The 11,515-nt window shown below is 38.5% G+C and overlaps 1 protein-coding gene across 1 annotated transcript in view; it reads right to left on the reverse strand.

Moving 5' to 3' along the window:
* Positions 1-10,669, reverse strand: part of LOC107674574 (titin-like) — a 14,732-nt gene extending 4,063 nt beyond the window's left edge. The window contains exons 1-8 of the mRNA XM_016468587.1: positions 10,501-10,669; positions 9,802-10,059; positions 9,366-9,695; positions 8,888-9,127; positions 7,840-7,909; positions 5,936-5,960; positions 5,301-5,370; positions 4,641-4,907 (exon numbers count right to left, since the gene is read on the reverse strand). Coding sequence (XP_016324073.1) covers positions 4,641-4,907; positions 5,301-5,370; positions 5,936-5,960; positions 7,840-7,909; positions 8,888-9,127; positions 9,366-9,695; positions 9,802-10,059; positions 10,501-10,564 — 1,324 coding nt within the window. The 5' untranslated portion in view covers positions 10,565-10,669. The remainder of the gene's footprint in view (positions 1-4,640; positions 4,908-5,300; positions 5,371-5,935; positions 5,961-7,839; positions 7,910-8,887; positions 9,128-9,365; positions 9,696-9,801; positions 10,060-10,500) is intronic.
* Between the last annotated feature and the right edge of the window lie 846 nt (positions 10,670-11,515).

Here is an 11,515-nt window from a genome sequence, read left to right on the forward strand (position 1 = left end):
TCTCTTTATCTCCCTGCACTGGCTACCGGTTGCGGCTCGCATCAAGTTCAAGACATTGATGTTTGCATACAGAACAGCCACAGGCTCAGCACCCACCTACTTCCTCCTCACTCAAATCTACATCCCCTCCAGAAGCCTGAGATCTGAAAGTAAGCGATGCCTTGTGGTAACATCACAGAGAGGCATTTTCTTTCACCTTTCCTGGCTGGTGAAATGATCTTCCCACAATCGCAGTAATTAACAGAACACCCGACACGTTATCTGACAGCAGCACTAATTTAATCCCATACCCAACCCGTTTGACATAAAAACTGGGACCCGAACCACACCTGCATTAAATCTCCTACATGAGGTAGACAAAACTCATTTATTAAAACTTTTATTCAAATTGTGAATAGATTAAATACAGAAAGCAAGCAAAGAGCGCTTCCTTTAATATATTCACTACAGCTGTCAATTAGTGGCAGCGCGATTGGCTACATTGCTCAGCATGTACTGGACCGAGTCAAAATAGTCTTGGTTATTGGACTCGCAACCCGCCTGTGCTTGTCACCGTCCGGCCCGCACCTGCACCAAACCCTACACATAAATATTATTCCACCCGTTACATCAAATATTAGCGGTTCACCTGCATGTACCAGCCCGCATGCAGGACTCTGGCTTCCCCCTTGAGTTTACATGAAATATGTTTGAAATGTCATTCTGCATCTTCTGAGATTTCATTGTAATCCTTCTCATAAAGTCATGGAATTAAACATTAACTGTTCACCTGATTGTGTTGCCATCTGCATGTGATGTTAGAGCGTTGTTGAGAGAGAACAAGAATGTATTGGAAACCATTAACTCTTCACCTGAACAGTTTATGTTTTTGTATATGGTATCATTGTAATCCTTGACCATCAAAACATGGGGGTAGACATCACATTTTCTGTGTTATCATGTTTGGTTCAGGAGCTATGACACAAAATACATAATTTGGTTATGGCAGAAAGTAAAATGGTCGCCATGGCAACCACAAGGTGTTTTTGCGATTGCTCCATTTCTGAAAATATTTAGGGCCGCAAACTATGCAAGTGTACCAAATTTCATGCTTTTATGAAAAAGTGAACATTATTTTCACATATCACCTGGACTATACCAAAGTGGTTTTGTTTTAGATGGTTAGTGCTGGTCTGTAACCAAAAGGAATTGTTTACCCCAAAATGACATCATTTACTCACCCTCATTATTCATTGATCTTTTTCTCCACCAGATCTCGGAACATCTAAGTTCAGCTTTTGTTCAATTAAAAAAGCCGGAAGCAGCTGGATTTAGCTCTCCCAGCCTGACTGAGCTAAAGAAGTGGTCAGAACCCCTCTAATACCAGCCTACAAACCAGCTATGACCAGGCTGGATGACCAGCTAAAACCAGCCAACCAGCTTTCATTTTAGCTGTTTCTTTCAGCAGGGAATGCTGACAACTCATTGAAAAAAACATGCTTGCGGTGGCATTTCTGTTTTCGTGACACTTTCAAAGTGGAATGTCCAATGAGTGGCACTAAAAGTGGGTTCAATTTTATGTGAAGCAGATGAATGTGCATCTAGGGTGACAATACCTGCTTATTTCCTGGACACGTCCTGGTCATAATTTCTCTGTTGCCTTAAAATATCCAGGTTTTGGCTTTGTTTTCCTGCTTTCATACTCGCTTAAGATAATGATCGAAAAGTAGTTGTACCAATAACATGCAGGCATTGTACATTATCGACCAGTCGTGGCGCGTGAGAAGGTGGGATCTACAGAGAATGGTCAAAGCGATGCAAATGCGCGCACATATTAGGTGTGTTCGACTGACTGGCTGGTTTTAGCTGGTTGTCCAGCCTGGTCATAGCTGGTCAGCAGGCTGGTTTTAGAGGGGTTTTGGCCACTTCTTTAGCTGGTCAGACTGGGAGAAACGCTGGCCAAACAGCTAAATCCAACAGGGCCAGGCTGGGAGACCAGCTAAAACCAGCTACTTCCAGCTTAAACCAGCTACGACCAGACAACCAGCTTAGGCTGGTTTTAGCTGGTTATTTCAGCAGGGTATGCAGTGCAAACAAAGGCAAAACCTGGATATTTTAGGCAATATAGAAATTCTGGCCAGGACATGTCCAGGAAAAAGGGCACTTATGTTCAACCTATGTGCATCTGAACATTTTATCACGCTGGTTGTTGTAGCTACGTATTGCAACAGTTCAGAAATGAAATGCCCGGTGAGTGGCGCTAAACCGTTAATATGCTCGCATTTAAATATAGCATACCACCAATACTAAACTCTACCCTAAACATAACTGCTAGTGTTAACAAAAGCAAACATGAGATAAAACACATTTGCTGAAGCAACCATGGCATTTTAGCTCGTTTCTACAAATCAAATCATGACTCGTGTATGAAGGTAGAATGACGTCAAAAAGATTTCCATACGCAGGGTAAGAGTTGTGGAAGTGTACATAAGACTGTAAGCGTAAATTAAATTTGCATGCGCAAGAGAAGCTTTGTAAAGGTGTAAATCGCGTTTCAAGCGCAAGAAAAAATTATTTGCAGCATTTTACTGTTACTCGTAAGTGTAATTCATGTATTGTGAAACTGCAGCTTCATGCTAACGCAAAATAAATATGATCTGCATGCTTCTGACTTCCATTTTTCCGCGCTTACACTTTTGGCACGTTTTTTTCGCCAAAAGACGGTCAAAAGCACTGCAAGCCTGTGAACAGTGATTTGCAAGCGAAAACATCAGTTTAAAGAACTGCAAAACGGATTGACTGCATAGAACCAATCTGTATGTGTAAAAAAACTAACTGTTGCAAATGTCTAAATGACTTGTTGTGCATGTGGGGCAAAAAGTTCCCGAAATAAACCGATATGTACAGCTCCGTCTTTCTTTTCTCTGCGCTTACAATTTTGGCACGATTCTCTCACTAACTGAGTTTTGCAAGCGTGAGGGGGAGGGCGGGGCCACCTTCTTCTTGTAGCCAATCAAATGAGCCTCTCGCTGACTCTCCACATAATTTCTCTGTTGCCTTAAAATATCCAGGTTTTGGCTTTGTTTTCCTGCTTTCATACTCGCTTAAGATAATGATCGAAAAGTAGTTGTACCAATAACATGCAGGCATTGTACATTATCGACCAGTCGTGGCGCGTGAGAAGGTGGGATCTACAGAGAATGGTCAAAGCGATGCAAATGCGCGCACATATTAGGTGTGTTCGACTGACTGGCTGGTTTTAGCTGGTTGTCCAGCCTGGTCATAGCTGGTCAGCAGGCTGGTTTTAGAGGGGTTTTGGCCACTTCTTTAGCTGGTCAGACTGGGAGAAACGCTGGCCAAACAGCTAAATCCAACAGGGCCAGGCTGGGAGACCAGCTAAAACCAGCTACTTCCAGCTTAAACCAGCTACGACCAGACAACCAGCTTAGGCTGGTTTTAGCTGGTTATTTCAGCAGGGTATGCAGTGCAAACAAAGGCAAAACCTGGATATTTTAGGCAATATAGAAATTCTGGCCAGGACATGTCCAGGAAAAAGGGCACTTATGTTCAACCTATGTGCATCTGAACATTTTATCACGCTGGTTGTTGTAGCTACGTATTGCAACAGTTCAGAAATGAAATGCCCGGTGAGTGGCGCTAAACCGTTAATATGCTCGCATTTAAATATAGCATACCACCAATACTAAACTCTACCCTAAACATAACTGCTAGTGTTAACAAAAGCAAACATGAGATAAAACACATTTGCTGAAGCAACCATGGCATTTTAGCTCGTTTCTACAAATCAAATCATGACTCGTGTATGAAGGTAGAATGACGTCAAAAAGATTTCCATACGCAGGGTAAGAGTTGTGGAAGTGTACATAAGACTGTAAGCGTAAATTAAATTTGCTGCAAATTTAATTTACGCTTACAGTCTTATGTACACTTCCACAACTCTTACCCTGCGTATGCAAATCTTTTTGACGTCATTCTACCTTCATACTCGTGTTTCATGGGACTCGTACTCGAGGGCTACGCATCGCAAGTGCAACGCTATACCAGGTGAGCTACCAAAAAAGTTTGTTTTAACAATTTTGCTAAAAAAGCCATACATAGGGAGCTGGTTATGTGATGTAAATGTCAAAATGTGTATGTAAGGTGCTTGAAAATAAGTCTTTATTAATGCCTACATTTTTAAAATTTCTAAATTATTAAAATTTAATTAAATGAGTAAATTAAATTAAAATAAGTTTTTTAGAACTTATTAAAATAAGTCTTTATTAAATCTTTATTTTGCCCTCCAATCATAATTTGTTTGAAAGGGTTGTTGGTTTTTACTGCCATTAGTGTTCATTTCAACTGAAAACTGCTATGTATGTTTTTGGAGTTTAGCAATAATGTAGAGGCACATTTTTCCAATGAGCCATTCTGAAATGTAATGTCATTAACGAACAGTTACTTATTACAGTTATTTCAGACTACTTTTAAATTCCACTGTTTATTAGGGTGTTTTGGGGGTTGAGTATGAGTGTTGACAACATTTTCATTTTTGGATGAAGTACTCCTTTACAATGGATTGACATTAAGTTGTCATTTTAAGCTGGTTGTAAGCTAGTCTATGCGTATTTCTAGAATATAGTTTTAAATACTGTACTTACTGTATAGAACAAGGTTGAGTTTTTCCTCACACTGTCTGGGTGCAGTGAAAAAAACACCATAGCAGATTGGCTCTTCAATCCAGTCAGTCAAACTGTCCACCCGCCACTGAACGCTGAGGTCATTCTGAGTGTGCGATGCGGCAATGACCGATTCCCATCCCAGCACGCGTACTGGGCGAGAGGCCACACAGCTGACCGACACTGGATCCCCAAATTTCACCACTATTCTGGAGGGAGATATCTCTAGCGAGCAACTGTCACCTGACACTGAAGGAGGTGTGAATCAGAATCATCAGTATCACACTTATTAAATATTAATATGCCATAGGCCTATATAGAAAATGTGAATATTTTCTAGCATATTTGAAAACAATTATTGTGCCATAAACCATGTTTCAATGCTTTCCATCCAAAAGTAGATCTAAATAATTATTTTTATAACAAATTTTCTTTCTACTAAGAAATACTTTTATAATGACCAATGTAAAATATTTCTTGAATGAACTTTACAAACTGCCAAAAACATTACAGATAAATTCAGTAGGTTTTCATGGGAAGTTGGCTAGTGCAAACAGATATGCGCTGCATAATTGTTTACTCTCAGCTTAACCTGAAATACTATTAAACAACTAGCGTTATTTGCACACAGAAACCTCTTACCTATTCCGATAATGTACAGACCGAGAAACCATAAGAGATTAGTTTTCATTTTGATGAAAATAGTTGAAATCTGCTAGAGTCCGCTCACAGAGGCAAGAGGAATTCCGCCACGGTCTTGCTTGGCAACTAAAAACTGAACAGTGACAGCCAACAAAAGCCTTGTAAGGGCCTGGAAGGGGATTGAAGTAGTGGGCCTCATTAAAATCAGCTCTCCCTCTGCTTGCACTTTAATATTTCTCATCCTCTCTATATGTATCTTGCGAAAATGTCTTTTTTATATCACATTTAAGTCTAGCGTACTGAAGCATTAACACATTAGAATGTCTGTTTAATTTTATTATCGTATTTGTCTTTCAGCTTAAAGTGGCCAGTTGCAATAAATAGTTTAACGGCTCATGTTTATTGTTTTCGTGGATCACAACATACATAAACTATATTTTAACTGACTGCATACGGTGAATATTTATTATTTCTGCTGACACGTGCCACAGAGATGTCACTGTTTATGCATAGCGTCTCTTTATTTTATTTTTGATTTTTTACATTCGTTTATGTTAGTCAAGAGCTACTGAGTTCCAGCTAGCTGTCTTAAAATGCTTCACTGCAGCAAGGTTGCTATGTCAACACTCACTCACTGGCAGACTGAAGTCGCACAGGTCGCTGTGTTAAACACACAAAAGAGACACAAAGAAGACTTCATTTAAAAAGCATAAGGATTAGAATTGATGTGTTCCCCTAAAGTACTTATTACTTCCTTGGGTGTGATACAACACCACAGTAACTTTCATAACATTCATGTAGCATCCAAATGCTAGTAATTTGTTCAGTTTCTTAATATTGTCACATTGGTCAAACATTAAAAAGTGAACTAGTTTTGGGTGTTCAGTGTGGTTGTTTACTGGCCCAGTTCAAAAGAGCCTACTGTACGTCACGTGGTCAAGTGCAAAGACCACAAGTGCGGGTATTTGCACAAGGGGTTTGTTGAGTGACACTGACATTGAGAAACTCCACCCTAGTTGTCACAGTTTCCACATACTCACAAAGCACATTTCCCTTAACAAACTTAAACTGAGCAAATTAGAACAATTAACACTGAGAAAGAAATCAAATCCAAAGAAGCCAACGTTTATTTTGCTGCTGTTCAACGGCTCAAAATATATATTTTTTGTGTCGGTCAAAACATCTTGTAGGGCCAAAAAGAATGTTTTACATGAAGAAGAAGAAAAAACAAAGCTCTCGGGGGACCAGAGAAATGAGATGCTTCCCTTGGTAGCTGGTGCCCTGTGCACTCAGTGTACTCATCTTGTGCTCAGCTCACATTCACACCGAGTACAGAAGAATTTTAAAAGCTGCTCTGTGCAGTGAATACATATGCTAAATTCCTTCTAAATATGGTGTTACAGGGTGACAAACAAATCAAATATACTAGATTACTGATGTTATAAACAATAATGTCAAAATTGTAAAATTGTGTAATGGACCTTTTTCATATTTCCGGGTTTCTCAGCAGTAGAAGTCGTCGTAGTTGGGTAAATTTCTATAGCAGTGAATGGGAGGCTACCACAGATATATTTTTTGCATTCCCATTTGCTCAAACAGCAAAAGAAAAACTCCATGATAGTGTATTCATGACTTTCAAAAAAGGATTAAATAGAGAGAGACTGAAAACTGCAGTCAGTAGAGAGAACGATGTCAAATTTACCCTAGGGTTGCCAACCGCCCCGTATTAGCCGGGATGTCCCGTATTTTGGGCCTAATTTATTTGTCCCGTACGTGACTTTCCTTGTCCCGTTTTTTGACTGCTACGCTGATCTAACCACTGACTGATACAACAGCAGCAGTGCTGATCACTTGAGAATGATCACCGATACCTGTCATCATCCAATCACAGCCCCCCCCGACGCAGTTTACGTTAAATAAATCAGAAATCGTGAACATAACTGTTCGAGGAAGGGTGGGCCATCCTCCTTCTAGCTACAACCGCGAATATAACACATAATTACTGTATTTGCATTACTGTAAGGGTAGGTTTAGGGTTGGGGTAGGTGTAGACTTAAACACAATAAAACACAATCTAATAGGTAGAAAAAATTATTTATTGTTGGTTTCCTGTAGCTGTATCCCTTCTAGCTACAACCGCGAATATAACACATAATTACTGTATTTGCATTACTGTAAGGGTAGGTTTAGGGTTGTGGTAGGTGTAGACGTTAATAAACCATAATTTTACAGGTAGCATTTTTCGTTGTCGAACTGTACTACACACTTGACACTTGATCAGTAAGGGAAGTCATCTTTTACTATTGTAATGTTAAATAGAGAAAAATATTTTATATTTAAGTAAGTAATAGCATAATTGTTAACCTTGGACCTTATTCTTGAAACACATTCTTGAATGACCAATAAAAAGGTGTCAAGCACCAAAAGCAGCCCATATTAAATCTATAAGCTGTCTTTAATTGAAAAATATGCATTTTCATGCATACAGCCAACAAAAACAGCCAAGGTGTGACCACTTTTCGAAAACACTTAAAAGAGTTAAAGGACAATGATCAATGCAACCAGCAACTGGAAGAATATAAGAACAGTCCAGAATGTGGGACGACTGCCTGTGGAAGAAAAGCAGTATTAATGATGGTACAAACAGAAACAACACTCAGTGTTTTCAATGCTAAATATCTACAGATGCACTCTTAAAAATACAAGTTCCATGGTGCCCTAGAGGAACCATTCTTGGTTCCCAAAAAAACCCTTCATTGAACAGTTCTTAAAAGAAACTTTTTCCATAAGGAACTTTTTGTGAAATGGAAAAATTCCATGGATGTTAAAAGTTCTTCATGGAACGGTATGCCAATAAAGAACCTTTATTTTTAAGAGTGTACAAAAGAGTGACTCTGGTTTTACACCCAGAAATCCAACACAATGTACAAAATAATAAACACTCAATCCAACATCCAGAAAAAAATTATCATAAAGTATTCAAGTCATCGAATATGTCACAAAAGTGCACTCATAATTAATGAGAGCAAAACAACTAAGCTAAATACATACATTCAAACAAAAAATAAAAAATGCAATACTATGGGATGAAATTAGTCTCAAATTTACTAACGAATGCACGCACAATTATTCATGAACCTGATAAATGTTGCAAATGTATTTTACTATCCACAACCAAATGTCAGCTTGTGTCTGTGAAATTCAGAATTAGCATGAATGTGCAGAGGTTTGTACACATGTTTGTGAATACAGAGGATTTCTTTTGCAGTAGTGTATCAGAATTTGTGCATGCAACAAGGAAGATGTGCATTTATGGACCGGGTGGCACGCTTGCATTCATTGACATCTCTTCTGAGTCGATTCTATTTGATTCATTTGGATTTTGAGACTTTATTTTTGCAGTTTTCAGCATTTCACAACCCACACAGAAACAACTACCAATTAATAAGACCCAGCGCTATTCATTAATGTGTGCACATGTATGTCAAAATGTCTAAATTAACATTCATGAAATCTTATTCAAATATAAACAAGATAATAATCACTGCATTTTCTCATTTTACAAAGATTTTTCATTTATAACCCACCTGTAGATTTGATGATGAACACTTTGCTGTCACTTCCCAGAGAGTTTGTGGCGGTGCACGTGTAGTTTCCTGGACTGAGGAGGACTGTGGAGGCCTGGAGCACTGAGAAGCTGATCTCCTCTTTCAGATGCTCTGAGTGCCATGTGTACATAGGAGCCGGGTTTGCCTTCACTGTACAGTTTAGCGTAACCTCGTCGTTTTTAATGATGGTTTCTGTTGAATTTAAGTGTTTTGGTTTATCTGAGGAGGACAGAGAGACATTTCTCAACACAACAGCACCACGATGAGCAGCTGTTATTAATAAATCAGTAAAATACTGTACAACTGAAACCATTCACGTAATAATTGATAAAATGATCTCAGTTAATATGCACATCTCTGCGTTTGATGAAATATGACAGTTGCACATCCTTCACACTAAGGCCATTCAGAAAATATAAACTGAATTATACGGCACGTTTAGCAATAATAAACTTACAGTTCAATTCAACATTAAGGCGTCCTGATGTTTCTTTTGGAGGAGGTTGAGGTCCTTCTGCTCCCAGTTCCAGCTCTGCTTCACACCTGTATTGAGCTCCATCATCAGCTCTGTCTGGACGGATCAGGAGTGTGGTGGTTTCATTCACTGGAGTCTTGCTAGCGTCAATGAAGGTGGTTTGATTCAGCAGAGTCTGTCCTTTGTACCATTTGACAGTGAGATTCTGAACAGGAGCCACATCGTGAACATCACACTGGAGCTCATACTGCTTTCCCTCTATCATTGGTCCTCTGTGATTCACAATGCTGATGGACACACTGTCTGGAGTCTCTGTGGAGGAAGATTTACAAACTCTGAAATCTGCAGTGATGAATGTACATTTATTAGATATTTTTGAGAATGAAAAGACAAAAAATTAAATAACAGGGAAACTGACTGTAAATAGTGACTGGGAGCTCTACTTGACACTGTTTCTCATGGTTTATGTAGCAGAATGGCTCTATGTCCCATTCTATCAGATTTGACACTCTCCATGTGATCAGACTGTCTCCGGTCATGGGCACTGCTCCCTCACTGGCTTCCCATCCCATCCCTTTATGTGGGACTGAAGAGCTACAGTTAACTGCTACAGAACCGCCGTATCTCACAACAGCTCTCTGTGGGTTGAGCTGAACAGGACATTCAGCTTGTGTACCTGTTAAACAAAACGAGAAGGATTTTTTTTATAAAACACAAAAATGCACAAAATATTTTCTAATATGTTAATATAATACACAAAATCAGAAAGTAACCTCACTACACAAATTTTTCATATACGGTATATAAACTATTCATTCACAGTATCTGCCTTTCATAATGGTATTACCATCAAACTAATTTGTCTACCATTTAATCTAACTGATTGTAATGGTTAATCAATGGATCATTTGGTGCACCTATAGATTTATATATACAGTAGATCATGATAAGAAAAAAAAATGTCAGAACTGAACTTAGCACTCCAAATATTAGTCCTAAGAGAGATAACAAAGTTATAATCATTTAATCTCCAATAAAGTACTACATAAAACATATTTAGGCTCATTAGATAACAGATGTTTGCACTTCAGGCATTGAACAAATAAAACATACAAACCTGTGAGATTCACAAGCTGTGAAACTGCAGAGAGATAAACAAATCCAAAGAAACGTTGAAACATATTTAATGTGCTCAGGGAAAAGCAACTGAACAGAAAATGTTGTAAATAGACCGAACTTTATGACAGTAACCCTGACTGTACAGTCTGTGACTGAACAGTTGTACCTCGTGCACACGATAATGAAAAAAAAAAGAAAGAAAGAAGAACAAACCCCACCCCGGAAAAAGAGATTTCAGATGACTGACTCGTGTTAATGGATGACAGCAAATCAGAAGCATAAATGAAACGAAATGAACTAATAACCTGTATTCTTGTGACGAGTTGATGTTACCCTGACATTTTAACCAGAACATCATGCAAAAATGATGAATTTCGTGCTCATTCATAACAATCATACAGCTATCCAGATGCTAGTCATTTGTTTAGATATGAAATAAGTTAATAAAAGAAGTATCACATTGGTAAAACACTGAAAAGTGAACTAGCTTTTAGGTGTTTTTAGGTGTTCAGGGAGGTTGTTCAGTTTTAGAATCACTAGTATTTTTTTTTTAATGAGAAACTCCATCCTAGTTGTCACAGTTTCCACTGATACTCACAAAGCACATTTCCCTCAACAAACTGAAACTGAGCAAAATTACAACAATTAACACTGAGAAAGAAATCAAATCCAAAGAAGTCATTACTGCTGTTCAACTGCTCAAAATAAATGATTATGTGTTCTCCAAAATAATATATATATACAGTATCTCACAAGTGAGTACACCCCTCACATTTTTGTAAATAATTTATTATATCTTTTCATGTGACAACACTGAAGAAATTACACTTTGCTACAATGTAAAGTAGTGAGTGTACAGCTTGTATAACAGTGTAAATTTGCTGTCCTCTCAAAATAACTCAACACACAGCCATTAATGTCTAAACCGCTGGCCACAAAAGTGAGTACACCCCTAAGTGAAAATGTCCAAATTGGGCCCAAAGTGTCAATATTTTGTGTGGCCACCATTATTT

Source organism: Sinocyclocheilus anshuiensis, unplaced genomic scaffold (assembly GCF_001515605.1).
Source record: "Sinocyclocheilus anshuiensis isolate Anshui unplaced genomic scaffold, SAMN03320099.WGS_v1.1 scaffold152, whole genome shotgun sequence".
In the NCBI taxonomy this organism is placed as follows: Eukaryota; Metazoa; Chordata; class Actinopteri; order Cypriniformes; family Cyprinidae; genus Sinocyclocheilus; species Sinocyclocheilus anshuiensis.